The following is a 16574-nucleotide window of genomic DNA, read 5'->3' as shown; positions in this document are numbered from 1 at the left end:
GGAATGATTGTGCAAATAAAAAATGTGCGTTTTGTTTAAATCTATGTATATTAAATTTAAAGTCTAGTATGTACAGTATAATTCTTAATTCATAATGTATAAAAAGGAAGCCTATTCATAAATTTAAATTACTCAATGAACATAATTTCTACTACTCTTCACTCTACAATAAAGAAAAATAATCATTTTTAAATTATATAGGAAAAATTACACAGTATTTAGGTATGAAGATTAATTCTCAACAAAAATCTAACTTCAATTTGTATTCTTGAAACTCATTGTTTAAAAAATTTATTTTATTGTTAGCTAAAAGTAGAATGGACAAAAATTACTAATTTTCAGCATAAGCTCAACCTATTAGTAGGTATTATTATAATTTATTTCCAGCAAGATGCAATGTAGAAATAGATGATAATATTTTACTGTCTTTGACAATACTACTCAAGGAATGACGGGATTAAATGTACCAAACAGCACTACAATAAAGTTATCTTTCACATTATCTGAAAGCACTAATAATATTTATAATCTAAACCTTAACTAATCACTTTAACCCTTCGTGTCCACGCACCACACCGTAACAATCCAATGTCCTTAGCACTTCACAGAATCCATCACGTCACACATTACACTTGTCACTTCAAATCCATTCTTTCAACCAGCACGAAGCAGTGTCGCGCGGGGCCGTCAAATAGCCAACGGGTCGGTCAACCCGTTGCTCGTATGCTATGGCTCCTCCACTTTGGTCACTGGCTCCTTGTCATTGTCTTTTTCGTCGTCAAAGAACTCGTTCTTGGGTTCCACCATTTTGTCTTGGTCCTCCTGAGTCATGCGCACATCTGGGTCCGGTTCCTCTTTGATCCGGTACTCTTCTGGGAAGAAGTCGCCTGAAAGAAGAACATTTTGAAGGTTAGGTTTGAAATAAAATAAAAATTATCCCTCAATACCTGAGGGAACGCCTTTTATACCATAGCTTAACTACAGCAAGTTTAACATAAAACACAACACAACTTGGACAATCAATCTTGGGTTATGGCTTTATTTATACCGTGTGTAATTAACACCACATACATTCCAAGCGTTTGAAACTATAACCTAACCAACGTTGAAAAGCCGCAAAATTCGACCACTACTGGTCTAAAAAAAACTGAATAACGTCCGTCAGCTACGCTACCACACTCATACACAGACACGTTAAACTTAGAATACCCCTCCATCTTGGGTTAAAAGCGGTGTCTTCCAGGCAACGTACCGGGCACATGCGTCATCTGCACGGCGGACGAGTGCTGGCACATCTTGAGGTTGTCGTACACACGCTTACGCAGACTTGTTAAATGGAGGGGCTAAAAGCGATATCTTCCAGGCAACGTACCGGGAACATGAGTCATCTGCACGGCGGGCGAGTGCTGGCACATCTTGAGGTTGTCGTACACGTGCTTGCTGATCGCCTCCAGGTACTGCTTGCTGTTCGCGTTGGACGTGTTGTCGGGCCTGCGGGAAAGAGGGGTGGGGGGTAAAGGAGGGTATGCATTCGCCCTAAGGCTCTGATTAGGAACATCTAACGAGTAGAGTGGCCGAGACAGTATCCTCGGCTGAGGATATTGTCTAGCCACTCTATTCGGTAGGTGTAACAAGTGGTAAGAAAGCGGAAAAAAGAGATACAATGATAAGTTGACAACAATGCATAAACATGGAAATTTATAAAAAAAAATTATGAGAAGAGATAAAGTTCTCATACTTTATCTTGTTTGTGTACAAGTAAAGAACTCTGGACTTCTGGACACGAGATATTTCTCAAATATTATGTTTATTAGATGATTAAAAGTATTCGTAATATTCTCTATTTTTTGCCTTATAAAGAGTACTACAAACTACAAGTAGTAAGAAGATGCTCACCGGCTGATATCCGGATGCAGTGTGAAGTCCGGCGCGAACAGCTCGAGGTACTCGGTGTAGGGCAGCTCGTTGCTGACCGCCTCGTCCAGCAGCAGCGACGTCTCGTACGTCCAGCAGCGCGCCACGTTGCGGAGCGTGTAGCTGTAGTGTGAGTGTGACGTGTATTTCGTTAATTTTCAAAACTCGTAGAACAAAAGTTGTTCAGGATGACCCCCTGAGTCAGCCTCTTTCGGCTTAGCATACCCTTTTTGCAACACCCTGTATAAAGGCCGGTCGGCAAGCACGGAGAAAATCGACCGTTGACCTTTGCGTACAACCAATTACAATCTCTGCCGCCCCGGCCATCAAGGTTACTGTGCGAGCGTGAGGGCACTGTTACTGTGCGCGTGCTACAGAGACATATAAATAAAAAGGACACTGCCCGTTTTTCGCTGTGCTAAGCGACCGAGCTTTAGATAGTTAGCGAGGTTTTGAGGTATGTCTACTATTAAAGGGAAGATTTGAGTTAAAGATCAGGCTGTCCAGAACTTTTATCGACCAAGATAAACGACACGTTTAGTGATAAGTGTATAACGCGAATATTGAAAGGTGTTTTGTTTGGACATGCATTATACGAGTTTATCTAGGTCGATAACGATGCCCTGCAACCCGATCAATCTTCATTCACCTTTCGGACCATCAAATAATTACGCATAAAGCTGAAATGCACAAAAATTTAAACAGCAACATGTTGAATTTTCATTTACTAAAGGTGACTTGCACCAAACATATAAAAGAAATTAAAATCTATTTCTCACTTGCTTTGACAGTACACTGACTGAGCAGGACTGCAATAGATTTAATTTCATTCAAATCTTTGGTGCAAGTCAACCTAAAACATTGTTATAAAACTCACCCGCCCCCGCCTACAACAAGCGTCGGCACGTTCAAGTTCTTAACAAACTTGACGCACTCTCCGTGGCCTCTCGTCGAGAGAGAGAAGCAGCCGAGCCGGTCGCCCGCCAGCGAGTCCGCGCCGCACTGCAGCACTATGGCTGTGGGACGGTAGAACTCCATCACGCTCTGGATCACTGGTTTGAACACCTGGAGTGTGGGAGGTAGGGTTTGTGGTTAATGTGAGGTCAAGGTAAGCGTTTCGGTATTGTATGTATTGGCTAGTTACTAGTTCAGTGACCAAATTACAAGAATGCATGGAGAAATGTCAGCAATGCAGATTAAGTGCACCACACCACTTGTGTGAATTTATATACAAAGAAGAATAGGTACTGAATGCGATGCGTCGTACGATGCACAAAGGTACATCGTACGGATGCTTTACCCTAACAAGAGTATTCAAGTATTATTTCATGATATTTTCATTTGATTCAAGTTATGGAATATTTTTTTATTTATGAATAAGTGTATAATGTATTTTTTCTTACTTGTCATACATTTTAAGCAATCTTGGAGTGTCTTTTTATTTGAATTAATTTAAAAACCAAGTTATATAATAAAACATAATGACAAATGAAATACTTACAAGCAAAAATGATTGATTTCATATTTAAACCATTTATTTTGGCCGTAGTTTATTTGTTTAATAGTATTTTAATTAAAAAGACACACAAAGATTGTTTACCTTTTTCGCCAAATAAGAATGAATACAGTATAGGTAATATTATGATGCTTATCATATTAAATTTTTTGTGTGGTTTTTAAGTTTCTGGTGAAACTAACCTGAACATAGCTCTGATCATCAATACCCTCCTTCAGGGGCACATTGACGGAGTAATACCGTCCACTTTCAGCTCCAATCTCGTACATGTCTCCGGTTCCCGGGAAGAAGTAGTTTCCATACTTGTGGAAACTGACGGTCATGACGCGGTCAGTGAGGTAGAATGCCTCCTGCACCCCATCTCCGTGGTGCACGTCTATGTCAATGTACAGAACCCGAGGGTTGTACTTCAGCAGCTCCAGTATTGCTATGACAATGTCATTCACGTAGCAGAAACCTGAAATGTATTAAAAGCATTGTTTAACATGCGGATTTTGTTATAAAGTTGTTGTACACAAAGTAATATTGCACTATTGACCCAACTATGGTTACTATTGTAAGATAGCATTGATATTTTTTTACTACTTAAGCCTAATTTCATGAATTGTATAAAAATTATATTGTTAATATTTTAAATTTTGCAAACCCTTTCGGGTAGAGTATAGCTAAGCAACCTTTAATATAATTATTATCACCTATGTAACCTATATTCAGCAAATAAATGCCTTTGACTTTGACTTTGACTATGGTATTTTTAACTAGCATTTCTGCATCAGCAGGTAGGTCATTTTTCAAATTAGTCTACTAGCTTTAGACCTGGTTTCACATAATTCTGTTAGTTAAAGTCTAAAGTCTTAGTCTTTCATTAGTCTATTCAATACACAGATAAAACTTTCCACTTTATGTTTACTGTTCAACTATTAATTAGAAATTAGTATGGATAATGAATGACTTCTAACCTGAAGGCTCAAATTTCTTAGCATGATGCAGTCCACCAGACCAGTTGATGGCGATGTCGCAGGCGTTGTTGTTGAGCTTCATGGCGCCCTCCAGCGACGCGCCCGTGTACATGGAGCAGAAGTCGAACAGACCCTCGAACACCGGGCAGTCGTCACCTACGTTGTAGTGCAACAAATCTTTCGAGTAACCTGAAAAGAAAAAAGAAAATTTTAGTACTTTATCACATAGAAACTCATGGATATAAGACACAAGGATTAGGTCTGGATAAGATAACTTACTTTGAATGTTCTGAGGGGTGACATTCTGTAAGAACTCTATGTAATCTTCACTGTGGAAGCGACACATATCATGAGCACTGGCGTGGTAAGGCTTGTAGATCTGCATCTTCTTGTGCAAGCCGTAGTTCAGCACCAGGCTGTGCGTGACCGACAGCCGGTGCGGCTTCATGGGGTGCCCGGGCCCATAGTGGAAGTTGCCCACATCGGCGTTGTAGAAATATGCAACCCTCTGTTGAGTCATGTCGGATAAACAAACACGTATTCCTTCAAAATTAGAATAACAACAAGAACCAAAGCAATAATAAGTAAACGTTTGGTGAGTTGGATGTCACCTAACATAGTTTAAACTGGATTTGCGCCATTATTTTCATTTCTTTTGGCAAAATTAGCTGTAAACACGAATAGACAAACAATTTCTCGTATTTTCTAGCCGTCTTTTGACATTTTTACTTTTAATTTAGAGTGAATGAAAATGAATGAAACGAGAATAGTGTAGCCTAAAATGCTGCATTTTGGATTGTAATCGATGATTCCTCAGAATACTGTTTAGTGAAATCTCGATTATTATCAAAACTAGCCTGTACATTTCTGAAAGACGCTGTCAAAATGCACGCTTGGCGGGCAGCCATCTTTTCTTTTCCAAATTAAATAATTTGTCGGTAAACGGGATTTTAAAGTTTTTCCTACAGTTTTCCGCGTAAATTGTAATATTAATTTGGAATGCTTCATGTCTTCATTAATGAAGAGCTAAAAAAGTGAAACTAAAAATGGTTTTCATAAAGTTTTAAGGCAAAAACTGTTCATTGTTTGTGTTAGTCTAATAATCATATTTTTCTTCTTATATCACCTATTAACCTTCTAGTTTTAGCTATTAGCTGAAACCAAAATGTCTAGCGTTGGATATGACCTCGACACTTCGGGCGGGTTGATGCCGGTGAGCCATTACCGCCTATTTCTAGTTAGTCAAAAGTTGAGTGCCATCATGAAGTGCTTTCATATAAGATGGCGCCATTTACTCAGTAATTCGTGAGTTTGGACCGCATATTGAAGCTCCACTGATGTAGTTTTATGTGTTTTAGCTGATTCGGGCGTTGATCAAGCCTCCTGATGAGGATGCAAATGGGCAGAAGAGTAAGAAGCCACAGCACCCGTACTACAAGAGGCCAGGGAAGGGGCACAACCATGACTCCTGCGATGCGTGTGGCGAGGGCGGTGACCTGATCTGCTGCGACCGCTGCCCGGCCAGCTTCCATTTAGGCTGCTAGTGAGTACACACTATAAGAAGAATCATTCAGGCATGGGCAAACTTTATCAAGCTACTTGTGGCCAAAGATAATGATACTGATGTTATCTCTACTTCTGCATTTCTATAATGCAGAAGATGTGAGAAGATCTCCAAGAGCTAGCTTCTTTACTAGTGCTATTTTACTAAGATATATATATATATTTTTTTATATGATTTTGCAAACATGCGATCAGTACGTGTACTATGAGCAGTTGTGTTCAGAGATTTTGGCTTGGTAAGGTAGCCCTCCCACTGTCAGGCACCCTTTATTATTTGCTTCCCCTTTTTATAGGTGATCCCATGTGTGCAGCCTCTTCAGGCGTCTGGTCTTAGGTGGATTGCTAAGCATTTGGGCAAGCTTGTTTTGATGATGGGTAATCCTGTCCTTGTATCTTTTTGTTTTCTTATTGATTTCCTCCTTAACTGTGTCAAGACCTAGGTATTCATGGATATCTTCCATTCTTGTGAACCATGGGGCGTTTACTATAGCTTTGAGCACACTATTTACTAAGATATAAATAACATTTATTTTAAAAATAGCTGAGTTGGAACCCTGTCTTCAAAAAGAAGCCAGAGCACTAGGACTAAGTGGCAAGTGATTTAACACTGTAACAGTCCTTGATTAAGGATACCAGTATTATTGATGATAACTTAATCATAGCAATATTACGCATTATGCATACTCACTCACCCTTACACTCAAAACTTACAAGGCCATACAAGAGCCAAAACCTGCACATCTATATCATCTAACATGCATGCCTTACTCATAAATTTAAATGTTCCAGTGACCCTCCATTGGATGAGAATGACATCCCAGCTGGGCAGTGGCTGTGCAAACACTGCCACGGTATGGATGCGGAGCGGCAGGCCAGCTCGCGCGGCAGCCGGGCACCCTCGCCCTCCGACCGCTCCGACACCTCGGAGAAGAGGACCAGGTAATGTGCACTATATAAGTAGATCTTGGTAGATGATTTATTTAACTCTTTATTGCACACAAATATAAGATAATATAAGTACAAAAGGTGGGTTTAATGCTCAAAGAATTTTGTACCAGTCAATGTACATAAGGTATAGGAAAACTAATAAAAAATGTCTACTGAAATGTCAGGAATAAAAGAGGTGTTTAGTAAGTTCCATTCAGAAATTAATAATGCTACTTTGGTAGTTCAAAATTCTGTCAATAAACACAGCCAATTAAACTTTACATAGTATTATGTACCTAGTAGCCAAAGGAATAACAAACCACAGTAGTCCACACGTCAGCAACCTTTCCAGAACGATCCAAAACTCCAATAACTAACCACCACAATGCCCTCAAGGTCCCTCAGAAACAGCAGCGCAAAGAAGAAGGCCAAGGAAGAGGTGGAAGAGGAGAAACCTCAGGAGAAGGCCAAGCCGGAGGAGCAGAGGGAACTGACTCCGATGGAGGTGCTGGTGAAGGCGGCTCGCATCATGAACCCGAAGCAGTTTGAGCTGCCGAGGGAGATGCGGATACCCTGCCCCTTCCCTGGCACTGATAAAGGTAAGGATATAGGTGGCCTACTGGCTTTCTAGTAGTAAGTGAGTTTGGGTGGCTTCCAATCTTATGGGAAATACGGAATATCATGTTACTATGATAGAAAAAAAAATTGAAAGGTGTGTAAGGTACTAGGTAGGATGTATAGTTGTATACCATTGTTCAGCATAATGAACTCTACATGTTGGGTATTTTTAAATTCACAACCCAGAAAACGTACTCCCATGATGCTCCAAAAACTGCAAAATTATGGTATTCCGCGTTGCTTCTGCTCCCGCTACACGGGTTCGTTATTGAGATAAACCTCACTTCACTATATCACAATTCGGCATAAATCCACCAATTACAGCGCTGCGGCGCTATGATTGGTGGATTTAACGCGCAAGTCAACGTTGATAAGAAACACATGTAGCGTCTACTGCCGTTCCTCAACCAATCACCACCTCCCCAGAGCCACCCAAGAACGGCAACGGCAGCGGCGTGGTCACCGTGGACGGCGGCGGCTGCGTGCCTCTCCCCGCGCGCGCGTGCTTCGTGTGCGGCGCCACGTGCCACCGCGCGCCGCTGCTGCAGTGCGACTATTGTCCGCTGCTGTTTCATCAGGTTGGTGTTGTTGTTCGTTAAGTTGCTTAGTTAAGAACTGTTATGTGGCTTCTTTCATTGTAGGTACTAATAATTATGTATAGGTACAAATTATATCGATTCTGAAGGCACAACAAATTATTTTAGCGAGGTCAAACTATAAATTTTGTGATTTACAAAAAAACTCGTAGAGTCAAATTTTAAACGAAGAATTTAAGATTTTGATAGCTCTAAAATTAGAATTTGTGCCTTCAATATCGACATCAATAAATTGTTAAAATAAATAAGTTTCCAAATATTATCCTCATTAGCTATAAAAGTATAATATCTCATTCCAGGACTGCCTGGACCCGCCCATGACGGCGCTGCCCACGGGTCGCTGGATGTGCCCCAACCACGTCGAGCAGTACATCGTCAGTATATTATGTCTCATGTCTAATGTTTTTTTTCAAAATAGGCGCCTCTTTGTATGCCACTATTACTTTGTACGAAAAACATCAGAACCTATTTCATCAGAATTACCCGTAGTTATTGTGATAATGGCGGCCATCTATAAATTGCGAATGATAAGAGAGGATTCGGATCATGATCGCCTCACTCCGCACCACGATAGGGACATAAAAAGTCTCCTATTAATGTGATGTTTATTAAGGTCTTAGCACCCATATCAACTCGGAAAGGGATAGTAACCGTATCAACTCGAGCAGTTCAGTATTATTTATATGAAACTCTCTCCTACAACGCACACTAATCACTCGGGTGAAAGGCGATGCAGTGATGATCCGTTTACGTTAAGTTTATGTGTACCGTGACCTTAATACTGTGTTATTAATCTGATGTATTATTCCCAGGACTGGAAGCTAGTGAACTCGATCTCGGCCACGGAGCGGGTGGCGCTGTGGGAGCGGTTCTCGGGCCCGCTGGACCAGCACGAGGTCAAGCTGGCCTTCCTGCGCCGCGCGCGCGCCAAACGCCCGCCCTTCCGGTACGTAGGCTACGTAGCCGCCCCTCTGCTGGCCTAACACGGGGCGCAAGATCAGACATCAAGTCGTCACTACAGGTTTCTATCGCACTTGCTCTCGAGTCCTTGAATTTGAACCATTTGAATTCGACGTTAAATTCGTAGTATATCGACGACAAACTTCAGAAATGAACTATATTCTCGTACTGAAATATACTTGTACCCCTTCAAAAAAAGACTAAAGTAATACAATAAAAAAAATGAATCTATCTTTAAAACAAAACGACTGTAATCCCCGAAAGGGTAGTCAGCGGTGAATCGCAAGGGAGTGATCCGCTTTTCGCTATACATTACTACTCACGTGATACATAGGTCGCGAGTTTGAATGAGTAAAGTGCACTTAGGGTACACGCATATCTGGCGTGAGAAGCGGGCGGTTACCCGGCTGAGCTACCACCGCTCTAATATGTAAATTATTGTATAGTATAAATTGTATTATTCACAACATTGTCTATTATTCCCAGTGTGAAGGTGCCGGTGAGCGCGCCGGGCCGCGTGGTGGTCCCGGGCATGGTGCGCGCGCACTACCGCCGCCCGCCGCCGCTGCCGCCGACCCGGAGAGAATACGTGCGCTGCAACAACGGTCAGTGGGCACGCGCCTTTATTGTGTGTGTCTAGTCCCAGTGTGTAGGTGCCAGTGAGTGCCACTACCGCCGCCCGCCGCCGCTGCCGCCGACCCGGAGAGAATACGTGCGCTGCAACAACGGTCAGTGGGCACGCGCCTTTATTGTGTGTGTCTAGTCCCAGTGTGTAGGTGCCAGTGAGTGCCACTACCGCCGCCCGCCGCCGCTGCCGCCGACCCGGAGAGAATACGTGCGCTGCAACAACGGTCAGTGAGCATGTGCCTTTATTTATTTCTATGTAAAAGAACCCTGATAGAATACATATACATATTCTTCTTGGTATCCTGGCCACTGCGGCGGAGGGCAGATACAAGAGTTTTCCATCTCTATCTATCGATAGCAGCCAGCATCATCTCCGTATCATTGGCTATCATGAAAATAAACATCGTATAATTTGATCAAGTTGCTTGATATTGTCTGACCCCCCTAAACATTAGACAGGCAGCAGCCAATATAATATAGCCATTATATAATAAAAAATTATGCAACAGAGTTAAGACCGAAATACTATTAAATATTTTAAGATGTCTGCTGATTTTTTAACGTACCTAACCTATCATCCCATATCAACAACATTCTCTAAACCCCCCTTTCCACCCACAGTCATGAAGCAGCTGCAAGCCGCGGGTGCCTACGACTCGTCAGACGAAGAGGAGAAGCGCGTGATCTGCCTCAACCTACAGTGTCCGCAGTACCAGAGCGAGGGGGGACGCTGTCCGCACGATAAGGGAGGGGATGGGGGGAGGAAGAGTGGGGATAGGGGCAAGTTGAAGGTAAATGCCTTACTTTTCTTTGTCTTTCAAGCCATTAGTCTCCTTTCCACATCCAATCCTGGCCCTGTAGCACAGGGCGCTAATAAGACGTGACAAGAGTTCTCCGTCGCGCTCGCTCTTGAGGCTGCGCGATGTGAGTGAGCGCGATGCAAAACTCTAGTCACGTCTTAAATGCGTCCCGTACTAGCCCTTCTGAAGTAGCTAAAAGCCGCGATGAGTCGTACGAAGAGGAGAAGCGCGTGATCTGCCTCAACCTACAGTGTCCGCAGTACCAGAGCGAGGGGGGACGCTGTCCACACTATCAGGGAGGGGATGGGGGGAGGAAGAGGGGGGATACGGGCAAGTTGAAGGTAAACTTGTTGCTTTTCTTTGTAAGGTATTAGTGGGGTTTGATTTATTCATCAATATCATTAGGCTTTCTACATTCTAGGTACTGAGTATTGGTAGGTTAGTGGTGGCGCTAGTTGTGCTGGCGTTGAACCTTAATTCACTTGCCTTCTATCGCCCACGGCTGTGTGTAAACATCATTTTGTGTACACCAACTTTTTATGTCTTAATGAACATTTCTTTACTCTTAATTATTTTTTTACTCTAGTCAACAAAGGTTCCATTTGAGAGAGCCAGGTGCTATACTTACACCCCCACACAGAATAGTATAGAATAACCCAAGTCAACCATAACCTCTCTTACCCTCACCTCACCCTCAGGGCGTCTCCGAGTGTGAAGGCGAGCGCGACCTGCTAGCCATCGAGCGCGGCGCCGATGACCAGCCTGACGACGAGCATCCACATGATGATGAGGAGCACCCTCGTGCTGATGATGAGGAGAGCTCTGACACGGACCTGGACGAGCTGCTGTCGCCGGTGAAGCGGCGGCGCCGGGACAGTGGGGATAAGGGGCAGAGACGACGGGTGAGACATTAAAAACAATTGCCACTAGAAAATAAGATTTATTGTATCTCTGACACCTTTTCAACAAAATATTTAAGCTACTGAAGATGGGAAATTTAAATTTTATGCCTTCAAACTTTCCCTTTCGACATCGCCACCGATATCGAGATTTCATTGTTTATTATCATAAAAATGTCTCCAAAACTACTGCACCCATTTTAGACATTTTTTCATGTCTCTAACATTACCTCCGTTGCTTTTGTATTATTGTTGTTTTCCATACTTTTCTGTATTTTTTGTCGCTGTCAGTGTGTAAAATAAAGAATGTTTCCCGTGCTCACCCAACAACCTCCATCCACAGGACCAGTCCTTCGACAAACTAGCCCTCAACCCGGACATCGACACAGACGAGTTAGTGGGCGCGGCGGCGCGGCAGCTGGCGCGCCTCGACCGCCGCCTCGTGCTGCTGCTGGCCTGCCAGCGACTGCAACAGGTAGGCACTGTCATTATACACAAATCCCCTTATTCATAAAAAAGTTACTGGACGGATTAGCTATTGAACTGTTTTGTCACTCTCTGTCAAAGAACAAATTGTTCTCTGTCAGAGAGGGACAGAACAGTTCAATAGTTAATCCGTTCAGTAACTTTTTTATGAATAAGGGGGAAAGAATATAGGTAATAGCGAAATAGTTCCAGTACCAAGGCCTTTAAGCTGCTTTTAACAACGTGCGGGATCCATCACGCATGCTGGATGGCCGCCGTTTTCCCGCGTCTCGCCTGCATTTTCGTACTCTGCCATACGTATGTCCGCGTGCGGGGCATTCCCGCATACGTGATGAATCCTGCACGTTATTAAAAATAGCCTAAGGCAGCTTTATGCCACTGTCTGCAATATTGGAATACATTTAGCAGCGCATCAGAATATGCTGCCGAAACAACCACCGAGACCCACGGCTTAGCGTGCCGTACGAAGCACGGAAGCGTCTCAAAGACAACCCATAGAAATCGGTCACCCATCAATCAATTCAATCAAGTTGACTCTGAACCTCTCTGAACTCCTCGTGCTGCTGCTGGCCTGCCAGCGACTGCAACAGGTATGTACTATCATCATCATCATCATCAGCCAATAAATCCACTGCTGAACATAGTCCTCTCCCAAGGAGCGCCACAACACTCGGTCCTCGGCCTTCCTCATCCAGCCACTACTAGCTACACGTCTAAGGTCGTCGGTCCAGCGGGCAGGAGGGCGTTTGCCTGTTCGTGTTCTCCACTCGAGAACAATTAACAGCGTATCAGAATATGCTGCTGAAACAACAACCGGCTACCTACGGCTTGACGTGCCCATCCAATGGCTTACCATGCCATGTGTTGCTTAACTTCAATGATCAGTTACGATTACTTTAGCTAGCTCCACTGTTGACTTTTCCAAAAATCCATCGCGTGGAATAATTAAATATAAAATGGCTCTGCCTAGCGAGCTAAATGTTTATTTTATGTCACACAAGAATCCTCTACACAATGACTTGACACCAACCCTTCCCCTCAGGTGGCGACAGGCGAGCTGCTCTCCGGGCCGTGGCAGCGGGCGCGCCTGTCCGGCGCGGCGGAGCGGGCCGTGCGCGCCAGCGTCAGCCGCGCGCGCCTCGCGAAGCACGGCTTCCGCCATGTGGCGCTGCCCAGCCAGCTGCTGTCTAGACAGGTGACAACTCATGCATGGACTTATGACACCAAACTAGGTAGAGCATGTAAGAGGCTGCCTGACCACCAGAGCAGAGACGGCTAGCGGAGGCACGGCTTCCGGGATGTGGCGCTGCCGAGCCAGCTGCTGTCTAGACACCTGTCTAGACAGCAGCTGGCTCGACACCAGCGGCTGGTTGTCCATGAGACAACTCATGCATGGACTTATGACACCAAACTAGGTAAAGCCTGTCCACCAGAGCAGAGAAAGCTAGCGGAGCCATGGCTACCGGCATGTGGCGCTGCCCAGCCAGCTGCTGTCTAGACAGGTGACAACTCATGCATGGACTTATGACACCAAACTAGGTAGAGCATGTAAGAGGCTGCCTGACCACCAGAGCAGAGACGGCTAGCGGAGGCACGGCTTCCGGGATGTGGCGCTGCCGAGCCAGCTGCTGTCTAGACACCTGTCTAGACAGCAGCTGGCTCGACACCAGCGGCTGGTTGTCCATGAGACAACTCATGCATGGACTTATGACACCAAACTAGGTAAAGCCTGTCCACCAGAGCAGAGAAAGCTAGCGGAGCCATGGCTACCGGCATGTGGCGCTGCCCAGCCAGCTGCTGTCTAGACAGGTTATAACTTTACATGGACATACGACCCTAGGCACAGCCTGTAAGGCGGCCCGTCCAATAGAGCGGAAAAGGCTAGCGGAGCCATGGCTTCCGGCATGTGGCGCTGCCGAGCCAGCTGCTGTCTAGACAGGTGACATCTCATGCATGGACGGACATACGACCCTAGGCACAGCCTGTAAGGCGGCCCGTCCACCAGAGCAGAGAAGGCTAGCGGAGCGTTGTGAGAGAAAAAAGTCGACTTATGAAATTGCACAAAAACTCAGCTTGTGCAATTTCGTTGGACTCTGGTGGACAGGACAGGCAGCCTTATATGGATAAATCGGACAGATGATATTTTTACACAAATGAGTCAATAGATAAAAACTTAAATGAAATGATAAATGAACCTAGATAATAGGATAATGGGCTAATTTATTAATTATAACAAAACTGAAAAAGTAATGTTCGTCTTAACTTGCGTTTTCATAAAAAAAATTACATCGTTGTATCATACAAGTCCAGTCCGTACCACCATTAACCCTTTAATTCTCGCAGGACCACGAGCGCATAGCATCATGCGTGTGGGGCTCCCCCCCCGCCGCCCCGCGCTCGCCGCCGCCGCCGCCCGCGCACGACCTGAGTGATGCCGCTGTGCGCGCCGCCTTGTGCCCCATCGAGTCGCCCGCCAAGTATGTATAATTGTACAGATATGTAGCAAAATAGATTCAAGATAAATATGTTTTTTATATTTATCTTTTTTCACTCAAAGCACATCCTTCTTTCGTGGAAGGAAACCTGTGCCTCAGCAGTTGGGACGTGATGGGTTGTGTGTGATAACTAAACACCACAGATTAAACAGTCCAAGTAGGTTCAAGAACGCAGTCCTTATTATTACTACTCAATTCATATAAAAATTCAACCAAATCCCATTGAAGGAATGATGAACGAAAATGGTGACTGAACCAACCAATTAGAACTGGGGAATCGGGCACAGTTGCCTAAGGCGCCATCTGTAATGTAATTAGCTTTTACTTTTTCTCCCCATTAGCAACTTCTTTACAGAAATGACTCAGTTCCGGTACTTATTTCGCTTACAAAACCCTAACTGATCATTTAAACAACCGCCTATCACTCCCACAGGTCAGGTCTGGGCGACGCGCTCGGGCAGCCAGTGGCGATGCGGCGCAGCAAGCTCACACTAGGCACAGCGGCGTGCGACCTGTCGCCGCGGCTCTACCGCCCGTGCCGCTACGTGTCGCCGCGCCACGCCACCATCTTCTACGACGAGGTACAGGAAAATGGGCTGAAAAAATGCAAGCAAAATGTTCTACTTTCGTTAAAAAAGTTCTCGAGTGGAGACCACAAACAGGCAAACGCAGCGTCCTGCCCGCGGGACCGACGACCATAGGCGGGTAGCCTTTATTGGCCGAGAACCGAGTGGTGTAGCACTTCTTGGCAGAGTAGTTTATAAAAAATACGTTCATCAGAAAAAATATATACCTACGATGAATAAAAGCATTTGACTTTCTAACCGTACCTTCCTTCCTTCAGGTGACGGGCCACTTCGAGCTGATCAACTACTCGGAGTGGGGCACCCTCGTGAACGGCGTGATGTACGCGTGCGACCTGCGAGAGTGGGACGCCCCGCCGGCGCCGCCGCTGCCGCTCAAACACGCCAACAAACAAATCACGTATGTATTTTGTCGCTGTCTTTATGTATTTAGAACGGTACAGCATGGCAATAAATAATAGGGAAAGCAAAGCACCCGCTTTTGCTTGATTGACCGATTCTGAACGGTTCATCAACAGTCAATTATCCCGCACATAGAATGATACGTCAATTGACTGTTGATGAACCGTTCAGAATCTGTCAATTTAGTATCTGAGATTAAAAAACAAACTTTACTGATCTACAGCTCTCGACAACTCGGTCATAAACTGCAGGCTATATATCCATGGAGCAGTGGATCTAGCTGCTCAATACTCTCTGGAGTGTATAGTCAATTAAAAAAAATGTATCTCTCTAATCTAACCCCTCCCCTTCCAGTATAACCGGCGACGTGACCGCCCCCTCCGCCCCGCCCTGCCGCTGCGCCGCGCCGCCCCCGCCCGCGCCCGCGTGGGAGGGCTCCGCGCTGCTCACTCACGGCGCGCTTATACAGCTGGGCTGCGTGCAGTTTGTGTTCTGTGTGACCGATAGTCCTGCCTTCCCGGGGAAGGGGTGGCCGGATGAGCCCAGCTTGTGATGGAGAGGGTAGTGCAACCGTAGAAATCAAGATCGCTTATCAATTGTATTCTTGTTTTGTATGGCACTTGTACTGTGCATAACTAAAGCACAGTCAATTCCTCCAATATCATAATAATTACATTGTGTAGAAATAGGTTGTGTACAATTAAAGTTAACCCAGTTTTAATATTAGTATGGAACTGACAGTAGTTTCACAGACAAGCGAAGCTGTATAAGCGCTCTTACGCTGCCATGATATTATAATAGGTATACTATTTTGTTAAACCATGCACGCTGCGGAGTAAATTGCACTTACCTATTTACTGCCAATGAGTGTATGTTTATTATAAGTTAAGGTCCGGATCCACGTAGGATCTTCCATTCATCATTCGATCTCTGGTTATTATCCTACATGTGCCTTTGAATCTGTAGAGATCAATGGAATGCTCACCAACTTGGGGTGAGGAATTAAAGCTGAAACACGTTTAATGTGTATAATGTTTTTAAAGTTTCCCTTTTATGAGTATGTCAATCTGGTTGCTATTTACCTGACTTCAAATTGCATTCAAATTGACAAATTCTTTAGACATAAGTAAATATGTGCGTTGTGGGCATACTGTTTTTTTTATCTAGATTGCGTTGTATTCAGTTTAGAATATTATGTTACTTTTTAATTTGAGTAAAGTCTAAAGTT

At 44.4% G+C, this 16574-nt stretch overlaps 2 protein-coding genes across 2 annotated transcripts; one reads left to right on the top strand and one right to left on the bottom strand.

Moving 5' to 3' along the window:
- Positions 1–29: 29 nt before the first annotated feature.
- LOC105390065 (histone deacetylase 3) lies at positions 30–5125 on the bottom strand. The gene is made up of 7 exons (XM_038118596.2): positions 4669–5125; positions 4390–4578; positions 3613–3887; positions 2792–2979; positions 1897–2037; positions 1373–1491; positions 30–887 (listed from the first exon to the last, which is right to left on the bottom strand). Exons 1-7 carry the CDS (start codon positions 4907–4909, stop codon positions 727–729), a joined length of 1314 nt encoding a protein of 437 aa, XP_037974524.1. The 5' UTR covers positions 4910–5125; the 3' UTR covers positions 30–726.
- A 135-nt stretch (positions 5126–5260) lies between these two features.
- LOC105390088 (PHD finger protein 12) lies at positions 5261–16017 on the top strand. The gene is made up of 16 exons (XM_048626327.1): positions 5261–5602; positions 5748–5932; positions 6742–6891; positions 7276–7478; positions 7924–8075; positions 8393–8467; positions 8906–9039; positions 9540–9658; positions 10302–10471; positions 11179–11382; positions 11723–11854; positions 12908–13060; positions 14209–14342; positions 14794–14941; positions 15205–15344; positions 15701–16017. Exons 1-16 carry the CDS (start codon positions 5555–5557, stop codon positions 15897–15899), a joined length of 2346 nt encoding a protein of 781 aa, XP_048482284.1. The 5' UTR covers positions 5261–5554; the 3' UTR covers positions 15900–16017.
- The last annotated feature ends 557 nt before the right edge of the window (positions 16018–16574 follow it).

Source organism: Plutella xylostella, chromosome 16 (assembly GCF_932276165.1).
Source record: "Plutella xylostella chromosome 16, ilPluXylo3.1, whole genome shotgun sequence".
In the NCBI taxonomy this organism is placed as follows: Eukaryota; Metazoa; Arthropoda; class Insecta; order Lepidoptera; family Plutellidae; genus Plutella; species Plutella xylostella.
The sequence above is the reverse complement of the archived record's forward strand: the minus strand, read 5'-3'. Positions and strand labels throughout refer to the sequence as shown.